Source organism: Artemia franciscana, chromosome 18 (assembly GCF_032884065.1).
Source record: "Artemia franciscana chromosome 18, ASM3288406v1, whole genome shotgun sequence".
Taxonomy (NCBI): Eukaryota; Metazoa; Arthropoda; class Branchiopoda; order Anostraca; family Artemiidae; genus Artemia; species Artemia franciscana.
Window position 1 is genome coordinate 33,969,379 of NC_088880.1, and position 23,552 is coordinate 33,992,930.

General features: G+C 34.4%; 1 protein-coding gene across 1 annotated transcript in view; it reads right to left on the bottom strand.

Moving 5' to 3' along the window:
• LOC136038907 (phospholipid-transporting ATPase VA-like) overlaps nt 1–23,552 on the bottom strand; it is a 146,845-nt gene that overhangs the window by 44,461 nt on the left and 78,832 nt on the right. Inside the window, exons 10-13 of the mRNA XM_065722387.1 lie at nt 22,930–23,248; nt 15,497–15,721; nt 6,322–6,474; nt 2,967–3,188 (exon numbers count right to left, since the gene is read on the bottom strand). Coding sequence (XP_065578459.1) covers nt 2,967–3,188; nt 6,322–6,474; nt 15,497–15,721; nt 22,930–23,248 — 919 coding nt within the window. The remainder of the gene's footprint in view (nt 1–2,966; nt 3,189–6,321; nt 6,475–15,496; nt 15,722–22,929; nt 23,249–23,552) is intronic.

Here is a 23,552-nt window from a genome sequence, read left to right on the forward strand (position 1 = left end):
GTATACTAGAGTTTTGAAATTATACTAAGTATCTCGGGAATAGCTTTTGGAGATGAATTTGGAATCTTTAAGAAGTCTTAGAGAGGGAAGTTGACCTCAAGTTTTGACTTACTTACTTTTACTCGTTTAACATTATAAGTCAAGAAGGTTTGTCCGCCCTTGAAAGAAGGTCTGTCGGCAGTTGGTGGCTCGACAATATACAACTACTCTCTGTCCCAGTGTCTACTGTATTCCCTAAGCCCGCCAGACGGAGTTTTGATTTGAGGGAGGGAAATATGGTAAATCGTAAGACAATGTGTGTACCCAGGTCTTCGACGTTGCGCATCAGCAATATTTTGAAGCAATATAATACTTGAAGGTGCTATTGGGGAACAGAAGGGGGAGGATGAGGAAAGGAGACTTCAGATTTTTGCATTGAGGGAAGCGAAAAGGGGGCAAGTAACTATTGTCTATGATTTAACGAACGTTTTAGTACTGTAAGCTTCCATGGAACGTATTATATCTACACAGTTAAATATCAAGGCACATCGAAAGATATTATACGTTGTCAAAATGATGTATCAGGAATATCTTGGGAGCTGCGTGGGATAACCAGTTGAAATATCCAGGGGAAATTTAGGGAGGGGAAAGGTAATTACACGGCGAACTGTCTTTTGGAAGAGGCGGTGGAGCTAAACAAAACACACTAATTGCACCCCACACTATCAAAACATCACATCTACGAATTCTCGGAAACAGCTCAAGATAGAACCAAAACTTTCAAGCCATCGAAATAACACATCTGAGATATTTTATGAACGGCTTGAGGAATATATATATATATATATATATATATATATATATATATATATATATATATATATATATATATATAGATATATATATATATATATATATATATATATATATATATATATATATATATATATATATATATGAGAAGCTGCACATTTATCTGATAATTAGGACCAAAGGCCCAACACACATCAATCAAAAAGACAATTGATACTTTTGCATTGTCGAGACGAAAATAAATCATAAACATAATGGATAAAGATAATGGATACTAGCAAGTAAGTCATATATACTGTTATAGATTAAAATAAATAAATCCTAAGACAAACTGAAATTAAAATCATCCGTGCAACTTAAAACGAACTGGAAATACCACAAAAAGGAAGTAGTGTACCCCACATATCATAAAGCTTCTAAAGACCATAGCGTCGTTTCCGCTTTATTGAAAATAAAATAAAATAAAAAATTTCCTCTGTTAAAATATAACTTAGAAAAATCAAAATTGCCAGAAATTAATGTCATAATCAGTAAACAATCAGTTCTTCAGTCATCTTGAATATTATTGTTATTTCATCTATTGTTGTTGTTGCTGATGTTTTGACACACAAAACCTACACTGTTCAAAATACATGTTGTTTTCAATTCATTTACAGAATTTGGGCCCACTTATTCTTTAACCTTTAATATCCTTGTGACAATATTTTTGTTGTTGTTAATATTACGAGAAGGAAATGACACTAGTGGAAATACAAATCGTTTGAGTAAAGCACAAATGAAGCTATGACTTTTACAAGGCCTAAGGGGCGGTCCGTACTCGGCCTGACATTTGCGAAGTAAGAGCTATCCAGACCCGTATAAAATTTTTATTGGATCTTCACTAAACGTGGTACCTATGATTTTTTTAAGGATGTCTTAGGTATTGAAAACTTTTTGGTAAGGGTAAACCCAAAGAACACATAATACACAAGGTTATAAACCCTAACCATAGACAAGGTCCTAGACCCTAAACCAAACCAAGATACTTGTCTCATGGAGCTTACGCGACGCAATTTGGAGTGGAAGTTATAAATTAGTAAATCTAGAGTGGTAAAGAGGATTTTTTTATTGCACTAAATATTAACAAAAATTGTTAACAAAGCCCCCCAGATTACAAAAATGTGTTAACAAAAAAACCGTCTAATTTATGTAAGGACGGTAATTTTCACTATACAAATCTCAAATTAGAGAAAAGCTATCGCTGAGAAAAATTACAAAAAAAGAAAGATCGTGGTAGAAAAATTCTATCTTTACCCTATTACTGTTCCTTTTCACATTGACTTCCCCAACTAATGTCCTAAGGAATCATCCTGAAGGTGAATATTCTCTGAAATTAGTGACAACCATCTCCGACGAACAAATATTCATATTAATTGATATATTAAATCAATTAAAAACTGACGGATACTTTAATCTCATTATTTTTCGAAAGCAGAATCGAATATCCATTCTAATTTCTTATTAAAACAATAACACATTTTCATATTAACACTTTTTCAAAGTTTGAGGTCAGGCTCAATTGACTTCCACACATTAGGAGCCATCAGCCGAAAAAAGAACCCTATTCTTGCAGTCAGTTTGGTATGAGCCAAACCCTGATAAATAAAAACAGCGAATAATTACTTGAATTACTTCATAAAAGGTAGGGCGAAAGGCCATACATGGCACACAAAATGTTTAAGTTCCTCGCATTCCGAAAGTAAACCACATTATTCAACTATATATATAGTAATTTTAGTGTTTTCCCCCTTGAAATTAGTCCTCAAGAAAAACTATCAATGACATAAACTGCTTCAGAGTAAGTGGAGGCGACGGGTCATAGTTGGGAAAAAAAATGTTTCAGTACCTTGTCCTCAGAAACAAGCTAATACAATTTTACATACTGTGTTTTAAAAGCGAACTACATTATTGAATTATATATAAATATATGTATATTTATATATAATTATAATTATATACACATAAAATATATGTTTGAATGTTTGCAAAAAACTATTCTCACACAAAAGCGTAAATCTTATTTTCATGACTTTGCTAAGTTATGAAGTACCAGACAGACCCTTTTAGTTTAGAATATATATCAACACAATATAAAATATAATATAATATAAATACGGTATAAAATATCCACTTACCTAGTAATTCTAGATTCGCTTCGATTTGTGAAAACGACTCCGAAATTGCTGCTTCCCTCCTTTCAACTGCCATTTCAGCCATTAAATGTTCCCGGAACCATTTATCATATTCATTTTTAGAAAGATTTCGACGAGCAATCACTAGAGTCCGAAGACCTAGTTTGGCATAGTTATCCACCTGAATCTGAGTCTTAGCAATTATCTGCTCATCAATGGTGCGAACTGAAAAATTAATCAATTAAGTCACAGACTAAAAAAAACAACGCTTTCTTAGTCTATGAAACATGTTTTGCAGGGGCAGTGGGCTTAACGAGTGTCTGGTTTGGCAATAGTCATATGCCGAGTTAATTAGCATGGCTTTACACACCTTTTGTATCTTCAATTAAGTGGATCAATAGATGGCTTTGATGGATTACCCCCCAACCACAAAGAAGATTGCAGAGACTTTCTGCAGTGAAAAAAATTATTTTTAAGTGATTTTAAGTAGCCTACTATTGCTAGATTAGAGCAATCTCTGATGAGCCGTTTTAAATACCGTTACGTTTGAACCATGCTAACATGCTACCAACATTTGGACCATGCAGTCGGCTTAACGAGTGTTTGGCATGGCAATAGTTATATGTCAAGTCAATTAGCATGGCTTTACACACCTTTTGAATCTTCAAATAAATGGATCAACAGATGACTTTGATGGATTAGCCCCAATCACAAAGAAGATTACAGAGACTTTCTGCAGCGAAAAAAATTGTTTTTAAGTGATTTTAAGTAGGCCTACTATTGCCTAGATTAGATCTATTTCTGATGAACTGTTTTGGATACCCTAACGTTTGAACCATGCTAACATATTTTTACACAATAAATATGTTACATTCATTTAAACATACAACTTACAAGTACTTTACTAGTACTTGCTGCAGGACCAAAGGTAAACGCCTCAACCGGCATCTAGAAGACTTTGTATGGTTGACTACCATTTGTCGCGATCTTGTACCAGCTCTTCAGCAAACCGGAGCCGGCAGCTCTCCCACTTTTTGCCAAACTTTCGAAATTCACCAATGGAATCGAGATTTTTTTGACAGTTGCCCACCAATTCTTCAATCAGCGACCCGGACGTCTATGCCAATCTGACAGGGGAGCAGCTAGAAGCACTTACTTGATGATGCGGTGATTGGATCTTCTCAGGAAATGGTCAAGCCAACGCAGTCTTCTCAGTCTTCTCAATTGTGGCTATGGGCTTGACGTTACAGCAGCGGTGACGCACATCAGAATTTGAGATTCTGTCGGAGTATCGAATCCTCAGGAGTTTTCGTAAGCAGTAGTGGTCAAAGACTTCCATATCATGGAGATGAAGCACCTTCAGTGGCCAAGTCTCAACTGCACAGAAGAAAACAGATCTAACAGCACTTTACAGACACAAATTTTTGTCTTCAAACTGATCTCCCGTCGGTTCCTCAAATGGTGGCAGAGTTGTGAGAATATGGTTTGGGCTTTGTTGATCCTATTCTGTACGTCAAGGTCACAGCCTTCACGTGAGTTTATTAGTTAGCCAATATAAGTAAAACTATTGACTTTTTCCAATTCCTGTCCGTAAAATTAAACATAGATGACATATGCATATATTTCTAGTCTCTTTTAAGAACTGCATTTGATTATCTGTAATTAATACTACCAATGACACTAAAATGTTCTAATCAACACGTGGTAGATTGCGTATCAACTGAAGCTACAATGAGGGTTACGATCAGAGGCCTATGTTATAAAAATTGTTATCACTTAAATATACGGGAGTTTATTGTAGTTTTACCAGCAAAGGTTGTACTTGGTCAATAAACACTGTACAGACTTGTATTGTCTAGTAAAATAAACATTAACTAGTTGCCAATTCGGCCTAATTTTCGTGGGAAATACTTTTTATTTTTTCTTGTGGATAACACACTAACTAGTTATTCAGCCATCTAACCCACCCTTTAAAAAAAAGGAAAAAGAAAAAAATACAGGAAGTTATGAAGACAATGAATGCAAAAAAAAAAAAATGTGGGAAAATCATGAAGTTTCCTCGAGGTACAGCATTCTTAGCGAGGTCGAGGCTTTAAACCCTCCCCCTCCGTAGAAAGTAATTTAGGCTTAAATATTTGACAGAACGGCTCTTATATTGATCTCAAAAGGAGACGTTTTACCCCCTAATTACATGTGAAGGCATACATTCATACTAATATGTCAAGGATAGGTACTAAAAGGACAGCTAGTCTCCTTAGTTGGGTAAGTAAGCGCATAATTTTACCTCTGTAGACGGGGGATAATCCCCCACACACACAGGGGGATAATCCTAGTTTCTGGTATCACCTAGATATATTTGATGCAGAACTTTTGTTTTACGATGTCCTATATTCTCGTTTGTTAAATCTTCGGTGACAGAATAACTAGGAATAAATTTTTGGTTTCCTGTACAAACTACGTATATCTGTTACAGAATCTTTATATTGCAATATCTTATATTCTCGTCCGTAAGATCTTCGGAACCAGAATAACAGACAGGACAATTTTGGTTTTTGGAGCAACCTACGGGGTTTCAGCAACTTAAAACAATTATTACCCTTAAGCCTGAAGAAGCTGATCGCGCGTTGAAGACGTTAAAGCTGACGCTAACTTCATACAGAAATCTTTCAGTAGTCTAAACCACTTCTGACCCTTCCATTACAATCCCAAGAGAAATGAGTTAGGTCCTACAGTGGCATGTTTAGAGTTAAACACCACCGGCTCACATCCAACATTGATCTCAAACTTGTGAACCGTTTATAAGTTCTACAAAGATAACATCACTATCTGGTAATAACCAAACGTGATATTTCATTAGCTTTAAAAAAGTTAAAGAGAGGAAAAGCTCCTGGTTTCAACGGAATTGTGACAGAGCATCTTTGGAATAGTTCCAGTCTGTTTTGATCATTTTATTTAGCTATTCCAGATGTATCTTGATACCAGTACAGTCCTGAATTCATTTTACCTAAGTATTATTTCGAACACTTTGAAAAAGGGAAGCATAGAAACCTGTTTTCTAGTTAATAACTAGGAAATAACTAGGAGGATAATTCGGGTATCTGGTGCAGCGTGTATTTGATGCAGACCTTTGTTTTACAATGTTCGATATCCTTATTAGTAAGATATTTGGTACTAGAATAACTAGGATGATAATTCTGGTATCTGGTGCAGCCTACAACATATTTGATGCAGAACATGAGATATTATCTCCTTGTTCCGTAAAATATTCCGTAACAGAATAGCTGTACAAGTCTAATAAAGAATTGCAAACTTAACCAAAAAAAAAAACACTGTAAAACATAATAATTAAAAATTTTACCAGCGATTAACCTAGGAAACATAGCTGAGTCAGCTCCCTTCGTATAAACGACTATCTTTCCACTTGAAGAATCTCGCAGAATAATGGACATCCGTTTACGACTAGAATCAAAAGGAAGGACGAATAATATTTCGTAGTGTACGTAGGTGCCATCTGAAACGAAAGAGAAAATTAAAATATAGATGGCATAAAAATACTGAATTGAGGAGTAACAACAAATTTTGAAATGGATAAATAATGCAAATAACAATACAAATAAGAAAGAATATTGAGTAACATCTAAGAAGGCACTGACTCAAAGGTAATGCGGTCAGAAGCCTTGGGAAGAAAAAATACTTAGAATAAATATACTAATAAGCCCAAAATATACGGATTGTCATGTAAGCCTATTGTGAAGGTTTTACAGTTTCCCAAGAGGGAATGGAGGGTAAGAGGGCCGATTTTAAGAAGAATGTCGGAGAGACGGGGCAACACCTGTATTCTTATCTGCATAACTGAAAGCGGTTGTTTTGGCCTCTCTTGCACCCGGGACACCCCCCCCTCTCTGCGACAAAACATTCATACAAAACTTTAACAAAACTTGTGTTTATTATAGAAATTATCATCAATTTATTAATTATTTAATAATCATTTTTCAATTGTTTTTTAATTTATTATTTAAATTATTTAATTATTATCAATTACTTTAATTATTATTAGTATTTAATCATTTCTTAATTTCTAGTCATTTCTTTAGTTTTTTTATGGGAGCGGGTCTCATACTTCAAAAAATGTTTACAGGATCAAACAACTCAAAGCTTGTATATTTTCACGTTTTTCTCGTTTTTAACTCTTAGAGCCATTTTAAAACAGCAAATGTTCAGTTAAAAAATGTGGTTCAACCCGTTTCTAGGGCTATATTGAGAGAAGGATCGAGATGGTTTGAAAACTTTCTACAGATAATAGATGTCCAAAGATTGTCCTTGTCGACCAACCATCTAGGGCCAAACGAAAAGCAGGTCATCCCTGACTGGGGTGGGAGAATGTCGTAAGCAAAAATTTAAAGAAAACGGGAACTTCTTGGGATTGTGCAAAGAGGGAAGCCTTGAGTTGATTAGGGGAGGGTTGTTAGACATAGCAATAGTAATGCTTCCTTTGGCACTAAGTGACATAGTGAGCTAGAAGTTTGGGACGTTAGCATGTTAGTACGGTTACATATAGACAATAGCCTTAAGAACGCTAGCCTTGGGTGGATCAGCTAAATGACTAGTCAATATTGAAATTAGTAAATCTCTAATAATAAATAAGTTCTAATCATAAGAGATTTACTAAACCCAATTGTTATCACAACGGATTTCTTTTGTATACTCTAGTGATAAGAGTTTAATTTAATATTTGTTTGACTATTTTAATTTATTCAAAGGAATTGACATATTCTTAAAAAAAAGTCTACAACCAGTTCGTAAAAAAAAGAAAAAAAAAGAAAAAAAAGTAGATTTAAAAGGGGGTAGTAATGTTATAAGGAGCAAACAACCAATATTCTTGTACATTTTCTCGTTATTATCAAGTATATTTGCTACCTGGTCATAAAAAAAATCATATAATAGAGGGTAGTGTTGAGATTAGGTGGGTGATATGAGGTCGATGGACATTACATAGCAGCCATAGGTAGGACCAACATTAGACGCCCAAATGATTACCTCCCTTCTTGGCAAAAATACTGGTTTCAGTTACTTCAAACAGTAATTTTCTTAAGCCTGATTTCCTATAAACTAACTAATACAATAGTCATCTAAAAATAATTCTACTTATCTATTATTGACTGTATGAGCACCTCGTCAGTAATATTTATTCAAAAATCTCGCAATTTCTTTTTCGCGTAAGGTTTCAATTATTCAATGAATAATTTTCCTGGCCAGAGAAACCCTTTTGTAATTTCTAATCAGAGACTAAAGCCGAAATCCAGCTGCTAAAACAAAGTTCGGCCACTTTCAGATCCTAGCTTTGAGGTTTGGCTAGGGTATGGTCAATAAGGGTTTCTATTCTAATTGAATAGTTAACAATTAACTGAACTTCATAAATTAATTAATTACAATTATTTCATTATTCCATAATATTATAAAAGCTAAATTCATTAGTTTCAGAAGGCTAAAAACTAAACACCAATTCAAGTTTTCATTTCGACCAGACTCCATTCTTGAGTATTTTCAGGCTGTTTTGCAAAGTTCACACAAATTTGTTTTCACGATAAACTTTTCAAACAGTTCGTGGTAACGAACTGTAGTAAGGAACGACCCAGCTCAATAGTAACCAAAACTCGAAAAAAACGGAATTTTGATACCAATTTAGTTACATCAAAAAAATTGTATTTTAATGCTGATGCTGCTCCTCAACGCCCTTACTTTACGCTAAAGTTTTTTTCTGTTTTAAAAATTAGAGTTGAGAGAAAGAGTCAAACTTTAGCGTAAAGAGCGGGGCGTTGAGGAGGGAACAGCCCCTTTCATATACGGAGTAATTTCTGTTCGTTATAAGTTTTAATGTCGCTCCTTACTTTCAGTTAAAAAAAAACTTGTTTTTTTGTTTTGTTTTTTATTTGTACTGTAAGAAACGAAATTCTGGTACCAATAGATACATGTTTTCACAATGTATATGAATATTTTGATGAAACTTACAATTTTGATGAAAAATACAGTATATAATTTTTTGTAACTATAATAAATACAATTTATAACTTTATGTGCAATTTGTAATTTTATATTTTGTATGTTTCTAAACAATTATTAGAACTATGTATTTTCACAATGTATATGTGTATTTTGATCAAATTTGCAATTTTGACGAAAAATACAGCATATAATTTTTTGTAACTACAATAAATACAATTTTACAATTTTATGTGCAATTTTTAATTTTAGATTTTTGTATGTTTCTAAACAAATATTAAAACTATGTATCTTCACAATGTATATGCATATTGTTACTAATATTTAATGATCTTTCTTTTATATCAAACAGTTCGTGCTAACGAACTGTAGTAAGGAGCGACCCGCTCCTTACTCAATGCTCAATAGTAACCAAAACACAAAAGAATGGAATTTTGATACAAATAGTTACATTAAAAGAATCGCATTTTAATGCTGATTTTAAATATATAAGTTTCATCAAGATTAGTTTTACCCATCAAAAGTTACGAGCCTGAGAAAGTTTTCCTCATTTTAGAAAATAGGGGAAACACTCCCTAAAAGTAATACAATCTTAAGGAAAATCACACCATCAGATTCAGTGTATTAGAGAACCCTTATGTAGAAGTTGCAAGCTCCTATCTACAAAAACGTGGAATTTCACATTTTTTGCCAGAAGACAAAAAATGTGTTTTTTGGTAACGAACTTTATTTGTTTTTTTGTTGTTGTTTTTTTCCAGGGGTGATCGTATCGACTCAGTGGTCTTAAAATGTCGCGAGGGGGTTCATCGAAATTAAAAGTTCTAGTTCCCTTTTTAAGTGACTAAAAAATTGGAGGGCATCTAGGCCCCCTCCCACGCTCATTTTTCCCAAAGTCACCGGATCAAAATTCTGAGATAGCCATTTTATTATTCATAGTCGAAAAACCTAACAACTATGTCTTTGGGGTCCGACTTACACCCCCGCAGTCCCCGTGGGAAGGGCTGCAAGTTACAAACTTCGACCTGTGTTTACATATAGTATTGGTTATTGGGAAGTGTACAGATGTTTTCAGGTTTTTTTTTTGTTTGGGGGGGGGTTGCGGTTTTGAGAGAAGTTGAGGGGAGCTTACATGGGAGGATCCTTCCATGGAGGAATTTGACATGAGGGAACAGAATTTCAATGAAGGGGGCGCAGTATTTTCTAGCATTATTAAAAAAAAAAAGAATGAAAACATAAATATGAAAAGTTTTTTAACTGCAAGTAAGGAGCAGCATTAGAGCTTAAAACGAACAGAAATTATAACGCATATGAAGGGAATACCTCCTCGTAATAGCTCGCTCTTTAGGCTAAAGTATTTTTAGTAATTTCTACTATTTATTCTACGGCCTTTGTGATTTAGGGGTCATTCTTAAGGAATTGGGGCAAAATTTAAGCATTAGTGTAAAGAGCGAGGTATTGACGAAGGGGTGAACTTCCTCATATACGCCATAAAAACCTACGAATATACAAGTTCGTTACGTAAGTTAATTCGTATGTTACGTATATTTTCTACTAATGAAAACATTCGTAAAAAAATAAAAGTTCTAGTTGCCTTTTTAAGTAATCAAAAAAATTGGAGGGCAACTAGGCCTACTCCCTCGCTCTTTTTATGGCACTTGGTATCTACCAAGTGACATATAGCGATCGCAAATTCTGTTGGTCTGTCGGTCTGTCTGTCTGTCTGTCCTGGTCTTGCTACTTCAGGCACTTCCAGGTAAGATAGGACGATGAAATTTGGCAGGCGTATCAGGAACCAGACCAGATTCGACCGTTTTCCTGATTCGACCGTCGGGGGGGGGGGGAAGGGGGACGGTTAAATCGAAAAAACTAGAAAAACTGAGGTATTTTTAACTTACGAACGGGATGATCGGATCTTAATGAAATTTGATGTTTGGAAGGATATCGTGTCTCAGAGCTCTTATTTTAAATCCTGGCCAAATCCGGTGACATAGCAGGGAGTTAGGGGGGGGGCGAACCTAAAATCTTGGAAAACGCTTAGAGTGGAGGGATCAGGATGAAACTTCGTGGGAAAAATAATCACAAGTCCTAGATACGTGATTAACATAACCGGAACGGATCCGCTCTCTTTGATGGAGTTGGGGGGGGGGAAAGTTAATTCTGAAAAATTAGAAAAAATGAGGTATTTTTAACTGACGAAGGAGTGATCGGATCTTAAAGAGATTTGATATTTGGAAGGATATCGTGTCTCAGAGCTCTTTTTTTGAACCCCGACTAGATCTGGTGACATTGGGGGGAGTTGGGGGGGGGGGAATCTAAAATCTTGGAAAACGCTTAGAGTGGAGGGATCAGGATGAAATTTGGTGGGAAAAACAAGCACAAATCCTAGATACATGATTGACGTACCCAGAACGGATCCGCTCTCTTTGGGGGCGTTGGGGGGGAAGGATTAATTCTAGAAAATTAGAAAAAATGATGTATTTTTAACTTACGAAGGAGTGATCGGATCTTAATGAAATTTCTCATTTAGAAGGACCTCGTAACTCAGATCTCTTATTTTAAATCCCAACCGGATCCAGTGTCATTGGGGGGGGGGGGACCGGAAATCTTGGAAAACGCTTAAAGCGGAGAGATCAGGATCACACTTGGTGGGAAGACTAAGCACAAGTCCAAGATATGTAACGGAAATAACCGGATCGGATCCGCTCTCTTTGGTGGAGTTGGGTAGGGGGGGGGGAGTAATTCAGAAAAATTAGAAAAATGAGGTATTTGTAAATTACGAACGGGTGATCAGATCTTAATGAAATTTGATCTTTAGAAGGATCTTTAACTTTAGAACTCTCATTATAAATCCCGACCAGATCCGGTGACATACAGGGGAGCTGGAGTGGGAAACCGGAAATCTTGGAAAACGCTTAGAGTGGAGAGATAGGAATGAAACTTGATGGGAAGAATAAGCACAAGTTATAGATACGTGATTGACATAATTGGAACGGATCCGTTCTCTTTAGGAGAGCTGGGGGTTGCTAATTTGGAAAATTAGAAAAATTGTGGTATTTTAACTTAAGAATGGGTGACCGGATCTTAATGATATTTGATGTTTAGAAAGAACTCATGTCTAAGAGCTCTTATTCCAAATCCCGACCAGACCTGTTGACATTAGAGGGAGTTGGAGGGGTAAACCGGAAATCTTGGAAAACGCTTATAAATGTCGTAAATACGTGATTTATGTAACCGGACTAGATCCACTCTCTTTGGGGAAGTTAGAGGGTGGGATTCAGTGCTTTGGTGAGTTTGGTGCTTCTGGACGTGCTAAGACGATGAAAATTGATAGGCGTGTCAGGGAGCTGCACAAATTGACTTGATAAAGTCGTTTCCCCGATTCGAAAATCCGAAGGGAGAGGGAAAATTAGAAAAATTGACATATTTTTAACTTGCGAGTTGGTGATCGGGCCTTAATGAATTTTGATATTTAGAAGGACCTCGGGACTCAGAACTCTTATTTTAAATCATGACCGACATTAAGCCTCTGATTTTCCTTTTAAAGCAATCCATTGATTCTTAGAATTTGCCAGAGCCCATACCATATGAGCTCATGGCTCTTCCGATCTCGTCACAAGTGCCATATGAACTCTTAGCTCTTGTTTTTTCTCAAAATATTCCGATTAAAACTATGAGAAAGCCATTTAGCCCAAAAAAAATTAATATGCAAATTTCATTTTCATTATTTAAGTGCGGAGAGCCAAGATCAAAACATGCATTAATTCAAAAATTCCAAAAATTAAATAAAAAAAAGTTTTTTTTAAACTGAAAGTAAGGAGTTACATTAAAACTTAAAATGAACAGAAATTACTCCGTATATGATAGGGGCTTTTCCTCCTCAGCGCCCCGCTCTTTACACTAAGGTTTTTTACTGTTTTAAAAACTAGAGTTAAGAGAAAGAGTCAAACTTGAGATTTCAAGTGCATGATGAGGGGGATGTTCAACTGACCAAAAGCATGTGCATACTACTACTGCTTCTACTATTGCTCCATCAGAGGCTAGGATATAAAAATGATATTATAGGGAATATTGAGGAGGAATTTTAATTAAATAAAAACTATGTGTAAACAGGTTGTCAAAAGGGCGTATCAGCAATGTCTCAGGAGTATATTTGAGTATTAAGTTGATACCTAGAGAGCATGTTATGGGGAATGTTGACCAAATCAAAAGGCAATATTTGCATTCTACTACTATTACTATTTTTACTTCTACTACTGTTACTACTGCTAATACTACTAAAGCTAATGGTATTCAGTTGAGAATTTTAGGGAATGTTGAGAGGATGTTGGACTAAAGCAAAACAACCTATTTTCAAAACAGGTTTTCAAATGAACGTGTCAGCGATGTCCCAGGAACTGGTTAAGGTTTTAAGCTGAAAATTTCTAGGTATATTGAGGGAGATATTGAAAAAACCAAACTCACTATGCGCATACTGCTACTAATACTACTACGACTATTACTACTACTGAGGCTAAGGGTATTAAGGTGCAACATACAAAGAATGTTTAGGGGGATCTTGGACTAGATCAAAACAAGCTATGAGCATGTAAGTTGTCAAAAGGGTGTCGTAATCCAGATTGTCAAAATACCATAAATATAATGTTTTAGAAACAGATTAGGGTATTGAGGTGTATTTGGCAGGGAAAATTGAGGAAGATGTGTGAGGAAGAAAAAATACAGATTGTCAAATGGGCGTGTATTATTAAAATTGTTGAAAAATTTTGTCCAGCATACAATAGTAAGTCAAAATCTGGATTCTTATTGAGAAAAACGGAAAATATTTAAATATTTTTTCTTAGCCAATGAAAAGGACAATGTGAAATAAAACGAACAAAAATTAATTTTTAAAAAAGTTTTTCACTAAAAGAATTTAATTTCTGATTAAATCAAAGATGAGCGGAAATAAAATCGAATAATTTTTCAAGCGCAAAAATCAGCATATATATTAAACTGTCAATCCAAATTCATTTGTTTCATTCACTAATCATGGTTATGATGGTAATTTACTTTTTCGATATTATGACAAAACGTACAAAGGAATGTTCCAGTAAAGTAACAAATTATTATCTGGTGGTCTAGGAGGCACGGGTGGTGTCAGCCCTACTCTTCTTAGTTTTCGCTAGTTTTGAGTTTGTTCGCTAATTTATTGTAACTTCGGTTTGTTTTGGGTTTCATTTATTTATTAATGGTGATTCGTGCTGGTTTTGGCCCTGAAAGATTATTTGACTTTATTTCACCTCATCTTTGGTTTAATGGAGCTCTTTACTTTCCTTTGAAAAACTTCTTTTGTGGAAAGTTAAAATTGATCTTCTAAAATCACTAGCCTTGACAATACACCTTTAACAAGGTTGGACAACAGTACAACCAGTCAAACATCATACCAATCAGTTAGACCATTATGTAGTTTACTTAATTCTGGGGAGGATTTAGCCCGGGGACATTTAGTTAGTGGGGTGTATAGAATTCCTTGTCCTTGTGGAAAGTTGTACATTGGTAGAACTCACCAACAACTTATTGAAAGATTTATTGAGCATCGCAACTCAATAGAAAAAACCCTACAATTAAGAAAGGTTCTGGCTGAACATACATTCTTTTATCCTGAATATTTTATACAATTTGATGAGACCACAGCTATTTCTAATGATAGGGGTTTTTCTCAGTAGGTTAGGGAGGCTATAGAAATTAAAAAACATATTTTGCTAATCTTTCAATAAATAGAGAAACGGGAAATTTAAATCTTGACCCAATGTATGATTGTCTTTTTAAAAATGAACCAATAGTCAATAAGGGAATTGAGATTTTGCACAATCACCAGGGGACAAGATTACCAAACAGGACCAAAAAGAGTTGCTTCAATATTAGATAACAAGAAGATTAATTTGCAACAGAAAAGTTAACTTAGTTTCAATTTTTTAATTTTTCCTCAGTTGCTTTGATGTTTTCATTGAAGTAACTCTAATAGCTTCTTTTTCCTACGTGGATCAGTAGCGACAATTGTATTTATTATTATTGGTGGTGGTTTTATTTGTTTGTTTTTTTTTTTTTTTTTTTTTTTTTTTTTTTTTTTTTTTTTTTTTTTTTTTTTTTTTTCTTTTAACCGTGTGCTGAGGACGCCTAATTTACATACAAGCGAAATATCCGCGTTACTTTAGTCTTTCATCTCTTTTCTCTCTACTGGCCGCGGTATTGCTTCATTTTTTTTTATTTTTGTATGTTTGTTGAGTTTTATCTCTCTTTGTTGTTTGTTAAACATTATACCCAATAGCAGCATCAACTAGAATTAATTCATCTTCATGCATGTCATAGAATTCTACTTCCTGCATTGATTATCCCCTCTTTTTCCACCAATTTTTTTCTTTGCCGTCTTTAGTCTAATGATATTCTCAGCAAAATTATAACAAAAACACATGAAATTTTCCCTGAATTGAAATATTTGCGATATACTTTCATTTTTTTAAGTATCTTTTTGAAATTATATTTTTAAACACACCAACCTTGACAACACACCGTTAAGGAAGTTGGACAACGATTCACCAGTCGAACGTTGTACCCAGTAGCAGCGTCAACTAAAGCCAGTTCATCTGGAGACTCGGCCTCATAGACAAGTGGTTCCCTTTCTTCCGACGACGAAATTACCGGTGAGGGTGTCTCTTCTTCTCTCTGTTCTGAATAGCTTAGAGTGGAAAACCAACTCCAGGGTTTTGCTCTTGGCGAGGAATCTTTAAAAAAAAAATTAAAACTAAAGAAATAAAATAAGGTTGAAAATGGATGAAACTATACAATTCACATTATTACGCTTATAAAATTATAAGCAAAACGAAAAATCTAAAAATTTTGAGAAAGAGTGAATAAGCTCAGACGAATCATTAAAAATGAAGAGCCTTGCTTGAATAAAAAATCTACAAACATTTGCTAATTTTTTGTTATTCCCCATTTTTTATGTTGGCGCAATCTTTTTTTTGTGCTCATTTTGTGCTCAAAAGTGCTTATTCGATTAGGAATTGAAAGAGCAAGCGACCTTTTTCATAGTAGAAAGTTATTGAAAGGCAACTAACCCCCCTCCGACGCCCACCATTTCCTCAAACACATCCAATCAAAATTTTGATACAGCCATTTTGTCCAACGTAAGTAAAGGGTCCAAAAATATGTTTTTGAGCCCTCAGGCCTCCCACAGCCCTCAGGGCACAAGTTGCAAGTTATGCCCTTGGGGCATATAAGGTTTTTATAGAAAGCGTTGTCGTAGAAACTTCAATAAGGGCTCATTCAATTGGAAATTAAGAGGACTAATGCCTTTTTATAAGTCGAAAGTTGTCGGAATGCCCCCCACACCCATCATTTCTCGTAACACTTCCAATCTAAATTTTGAGATAGCAATTTTGTTTCAAATTAGTTGAAAGGTCCAGAAATTATATCTTTGAGCATGACAAATCCTTCCAGCCCTCAGGGCTGTAAGTTATTCCCTGGGGGCATGTAAGGTTTTATAGAAAGCGTGGTTCTATAAACTTCGGGGGGGGGGGGCTCACTGAATTGGTAATCAGAAGCTCTAGCGCCCTTTTTAAGAGTCAAAGTTATTGCAGGACAGCAACCCCCCCCCCCACACACACACACACGTAGACTTTAGAGGAGGCTCATTTGGTTGGAAATTGGAAATTCTAATTCCCTTTTAAGAGTCAAAAGTGATGGAGGGCAGCTAGCCCTCCCCGATTACCCCTCTTCGCCAAACAAATCTGATTAAAACTGTGAGATAGGGATTTTGTTCCAAATAGTCCAAAGAACATATAACAATGCCTCTAGGGTTGACACAACTCCCCCAGTGCCCTCAAGATAAGGTTGTAAGTCATACTCTGGGGGCATATAAGGTTTTTATGGAGTGGGTGGTCGTATAAAGTTAAGATGGGGCTCATCATTTGATTCGAAATCGGGAGTTATAGAGCCCTTTTTAAGACTCAAAAGTGATTTGAGAACAACTAGCCCCTTCCCTCACGCTCATCATTTCCCCACAGACATCCAATCAAAACTTGGAGACAGCAATTTTGTTCATTGTAGTTGAAGGGTCCGAAAATTATGTCTTTGAGGAAGAGACCCCCAGAGCTCCCAGGGCAAGGTTGTAAGTTATGCCCCAAGGGTACATAAGGTTTTTATAGAAAGGGCGATCGTATATACTTTGGTGATTCGGTGATTCCGAAATTCTCACCCAATGCAATCAAATATTAAAAAAAATGAGTTCTGTGATATTACGTGTAATCAATCTATTGTGTTCTTTAGCTTTTTAGACAATAGATATATGCCCAGTAATTGTAAATAGTCTACACATTTGTAAATTTTAGGTTTTTAGCCGTTATATAAATAATCTGTGTAAATACCCCCATGTTGATATTTGTAAAAAATTGTCAAGTGGAAGATGCTTTGGCTGTGCAAAATATCATATTCAATTGCGCATTAAGGGTCGTAGTAGGTTCCACAAAACTGGGCTACCCAGAAGCCACCTTCGGCAAATTTCAGTAAACATTTTTTAGACCATCGCTCGCATACAAGGAAGCCCTCGAGCCATCCCGTCCTTCCCAATCGAGCACATATCCAAAGGATATCCCCGCCTCCATATCCACTTCCATACCCGCTTCCTTCTTTTTCCAAGATAAGCCCACCCACCCTCCCAACCATCCTTCCGCCTGCTTTCTAGCATTTTCCTACCCTACCCTTCCATCTATCCTTCCCTGCCACCTTGTGAGCCCACTCAACGGGGACTATTCGGACCATATCCCTGCAAAAATAACCCGATCTCTTTATTCCTCCAGTTCACCCCAAACTCAACCGCTACTTGGTTACTGCTGTTTAGAGTTTCCGCTAGACCCTGCTCAATTAAATGCCCTTGCATATGAAAAAGATGGATATGATCCCCCAGCCCCTTGTTCTGACTACACGAGCTTAGCCCCTGACACAAAGCCCACTAGAACCCCTGACCACATCTGTGATATAAAAAAGAGTAAAGTATAAAAACGGTACCTTCACAAGTCGTTTTCAATTCCCCAAACTCTTGCTGAGCAACCCTGATAGCCTTAACTTTGAAAAACTCAATGAACTACACACCCTTTCTAAAATGTATAAATCAAATGTATATGCTATTACTGAAGTACAAATTCAAAATTCGCACATGTTAAAAATTAACAATTTTTCACGGTTTATTAAACTCAGACCAGAAAACCGCCCTCTGGGTAAGAAAGGTGGCGGAATTCTGTTCTTTGTCCGTAATGACTTCTACCCAAGTGAAAATCTCAATTCCGTGTCTTGCTCCCTTTGATGAGTTATGTGGATGCGTGTTCGACCTAAAGTCTTGCCAAGTCCTTTCAATTTCATTGTCCTGTGTTGTTTTTACTACTCCCCTAATCACAGATCCGCTGACAAAATATATTTTATCTAAAAATTACATGCAAGTAATTTAAATCTTGATTAATGATTAATGATTTAAAACTTGAATCTACATGTAATGCTCTTAATTTAAAACAGATTATAAAGGTCACAACTACCAAGGGCAATAATAACCTTGATTTAATTTTCACCAATCTTTCGAAGTTTTACAAACCCGTCTCCACTCTGCCCCCTCTAGGGGGTAGTTACCACTTTAGCCTTCTCCTATCTCCACCGGCTAAAGTTAAACAGTTGTTTTCTATTACTGAAATCGTTTATAGACCTCCTATTGACTCAGGACTCTACAAAAGCCTTATTTTACTGAGACTTTTAAAAAACTTATAAGGAAAAAAGTTAATTTTTTCAAGGGAGGTCGCATTACTGAGGCTAATAGTCTAAAGAAATTCCTAGAGAAAAAAAATCAGAAAAGCAGCTTCTAATTATTATAATAGTAAATTCAAAGATCTATAGTCAAATTCAAAGAAGCAGAAATTAACATGAGTAGGGCTCAAAACCCCTATGGCTTCCCACGGCCAGAACATAATTTGCACTTAACTGAAATAAATAAATTGTAGACGTTTTCATTTTTATAACTTTAATAAATCAATTATTAACATTATAAGGAATAAATATCAGCATATGTATATTAAACTGAAAATGCACATTCAATTGTATTTTTTTTTCAGTAAAGTGCAAATTATGTTATGGCCTTGGGAAGGCATAGGGGTTTTGAGCCCTACTCATGTTAATTTCTGCTCATTTTGAGTTTGACTCGGTCATTTATCATAATTTCTGTTCTTTTTTAGTTTCATTTATTTATCGATGCTGATTTGTGGTAGCTTTACGCTTGGTAGAATATTTGATTTTATTTTGCTAATTTTTGGTTTAATGGGGTTCTTTACTTTTTTTGAAACACTTATTTTGTGGAAAGTTTTTTTAATTAATATAGAGATCAGACGACCCATTACTTCTTCAAATTAGTTAACCACTACCATTTTTAGCACAACTTGCCGAAGTCTTCTGTTTCTTAGCTTAATATGGCTACGACTAGATTAGGGCCACTCAGATAAGACAGACTAGGGCCAAAAATGGTCAGGCAGACTATTTTGCCACTTTAGAAGAAGAAAAAACAGTTAACAATACCATTTTCCAAACAAACTAAATATTTTTAGCATGGCGTGATCACTCTTCTAGCGTGTCTAAACATGGAAAAAGTGACTTTTAATTCTCTATATACCGCACTAGATACATTAGATATTCATCATCCCATTTGTTCATAGATCTATTAACTGAATATATACCAAAATTATAAAAAAAGAGAATGTAGAAAGAAAAAGAAAAGAATTTAAGAGAATAGAAGAAAGATTACGAAGAAAAAGAAGAAAATTAAGAAAAAAAAATTGCGACATGTGAGCAGGTAAACAGCCACCGCACCAGCGTTGCCAACACTTTAAAAGAAAATGTGCTGACTAAAATTGTACCATAAGATATTAAACTGTACCTACTGAACAGCAGGTTAAAAGTTTTCCAACATAGAAAAAAAAAAATTTATAGACTAAAACTTGAGCAAACATCCAAGTAAGGAAGAAGCAAGTAAAACCAAATTTTCAGAACAATTTTGCATTTTACCACTATATCCATATGTACCGATTTGTTCCAAAACCTCTAAATTGTACCAAAAACGGTACATTTCTACCGCATTGGCAACGCTGCATCGCGCAATCTAATAAGAAGGATGGATACAATGGTGGCGCATTCAATCAATCAATTTAAAGAAACACAACTAAAAAACCGGTTTAATAGTTGAAAACCTTTCTTGGCCGTGAGGAGCGAAAAGCACAAGAAATTCGCAAAAACGAGCAAGGAACTTTCCGGTTCTACAATGTTTTTAATTTAAAGCTTTTTTTATTGATTTAATTCTGTAATCTTAATATTATTTAATATTTTTTTATCTTAAGCCTTTTTTCGAGCTGATATAACTGTTAAATTAGAGCTTTTTCCGTTTTTTTTAGACATTATTTTCTTTTACCCACAAAACTGAACTTTTTTAAGAATAAGAAATGAGAATATATGTTTTCTATGGTGTTTGTTTTCTTCATGGACAAGAGACAGCTTTACATCTTATGTCACATATTTATATATAAAAAAGCTGGTTGTAATGTATTAATGCGTTGGTACATTTTGTTACGAAAAAAAGTTTTACGAAAAGATTTTAGCTTCTACCATTCTGCGCACTTACTAAAACTCTTATGTTTGGAAAATAGTCTTATGCTGGAAACAAAATAAAAGATAGAATAAATCTAGATAGAAAGATAGAATAAATCAAATTTAAAACATAAATTTGAAAGATATAGTAAAAGTAGCTAGATATTATATAATAAAGAATATAGAATACAATACACAAAATAGAATATAATATGATATAGAATAAAATAATAAAAAAGATAAAATAGAGACAGGATCATAGGGATGAGAAAGGATAGAATATAATATAATAAAGATAGAATTGAAAAATAGAATTAAATCAAATTCAAATGTGAATTTGAAAGATAGAAACAATCAAGATAGAATAGAATATAATATAGAAAATAATAAAAATAGAACAGAGATACATAAGACGGAATAATTTAGATTCAAGCAGTACAAACTAGAGTCATGTTAAAGGCTTTATCAGGTAGTCTAGCGTCATCCTTTGATTCAATTTCTTTTTTTGCTTCAGTTTTTTAAGGCAAATTCTAACAGTATTAGATAACAAATATAGACACAGAACGTATGTCTATAGTGACCAGATATGCGACATTTTTTCTTTCATGCAAATTCTTTTTCTCTTTCATTTTTTCTTTCAACATTTCACTTTTCATGCGAAAGTTTTCTTTTTGACTTATTTTTCATATATGCCATAATGTGAATTCTACCCATTAAGAAAACACCTAAACATCATAGAAAACCTAAATAATTAATCCTAACGAATTCAATTTTGCAGGTAGCAAAAAAAGAATATATTAAAAACGAAAAACTTAAATTTTTGAAAATAGCAGCTTTTTTAGGAAACTTTAAAATTAAGAAAATAAAATTTTGAAAAATATTAAATATTAAAAAACTAAGCAAAAACCAGAAAGAACATTAAATTTAAAATGCCTTTAAAATGGAAAAAAGTGAAAAAATGCAAAAAGCATGACAAAAAGTTGCAACTTTTTGGTGTACTTGGAGAAACAAATGTTTAAAAATCAAATTGAATATTTTTATTCCCTGCTATTTTTCAATACTGAAGTCATTCTTCATGAATAAACAAACTTTCTTATATTGTTAATCATACAACATATTCATAACAACGATAAGACTGTTTGCGAAGAAATTAACAAATGACAGAGTTATTGACATAATAACAAAAAAAAAATTCCCGTTCGATTGTGTCAAAAGCTTTTTTTTTAGTTACAAAGCATATAAAAAATCGATATTGACACTGATAAGACGATGGCAACGTCCATCTGATACTATTGATAGCGTAAAGCGGCTTTCATACTACGTATGTAACTTTCTATGGTAAGCGGTTAAGTTACGTTGCCGGCCATATCCAGTGGGGGCTAACACAGTTTGACCCCCCCCCCCCAACCAAAAAATGTTCGAGTCACAAAAATGTGACGAAAAATGCATTTAAACCAATTTTCGATACGTCTTTAATTTTTTTTTACCAAGCTTGCTTAAGCTGACGAGAATAGCATAGATCTTGAAAAATGCTTTTCTTTTTGGCATTTTGTTACAAAAGAAAATCGAAATAATGCGAAATTTACAATCCAAATTTTAAAAATCCCTGTAATCGAATCGTGTAGAGAAATCAAATTTCGGAACATAGTAAATTTTAATCTAATCAGCCAATTAGGAGATTCCTAGGAGAATAATGAGTTCACGTTGACTAAATGCGGTTACCACTTTTGTTAATAACTGCATGTAACCTTTTACCTTGTACATAAGTAGTATTGTAGTAATTATATTAGCAGCAACAGCACATGAGGGGAGAGAGGTAAGGGGTTGTTTGACGTCTGATATTTAAGAAGGAAATGTTTTAAGCTTAAATATCCAAAATTTTCATTTCTAATCCGATTTCCTTAGAATATCTTTGGAGAGTAGAATTTCGTTTCCCTTTAGATTTGACTGCTTTTGAAAAAAGTAATGCTATACTACATTTGTGAACAGAATTATGGGCAGTAATATGTATTACATAAAGAAAATCATTTTTTGTAATCATATTTTTACCGTTTTTTTACAGATTATAAATTTATAATTAGAAAGAAAATTGTGTTCTCAATATAAAAAAAAAAAAAAAATTCTCAGGGGATGAAGGCCTATCCTGGAGCTCCAAAGAAAATTGGTTGTTTTTCTTAAAAAAAATAATAATTAGGCGGGAGAAAAAATGGAAGAAGAAAATGGAAGAAAAGGAGGAGACTATAATAGAAAGAAGAAAACTTTCCGACAACACACTAGTTACAAAGGACGGACTAACACAACTAAAAAAAAAAATTACCCGGACTATCAACCTGCGAAGGAATAGGCGAAAGTGCCCGATTTGAGAAGAAGTTCAGCATGGTTGCCTTACGCACAGAACTGAAATTCAAATTTTTGGGCCGATTTGGAAACGGTATCCGGTGAAAACCAGGAAGGTGTCTTCGAATCGGTGGCTTGTCTTGCATTAAACATGAAGTTGAACTTGCAGAATCAACACTTGATGCAGATTTTATTGACAGGTCAGACGGTTGAGAAACAACACTTGGCACAACGTCACCATTTTCTTCTATTATTGACAACCCTGTCAAACTGTCATCTTCGTTATTAGAATCAGGAAACTAAAAATTAAAGAACAGAATGAAATACACAATATACTATATTTAAAAAAAATATGTGATACATACATAAAATATATAAGATATACACGATGTCATGAAATTCACAATGTCAATGATATTATGAATTATATGTGTTTTTGTTACATATGTGTTCATTTAAATGTTTACTTAAGTGTTGTGTGTCATTTTAATGTTTCGTTTAATTTTCATTTAAGCATTATATATGTTTCGTTTAAAATGAAAACACATAATAAACTTAACATAGAAATGTAATCTGAGACCATTATCTTTAAATTATAAAATT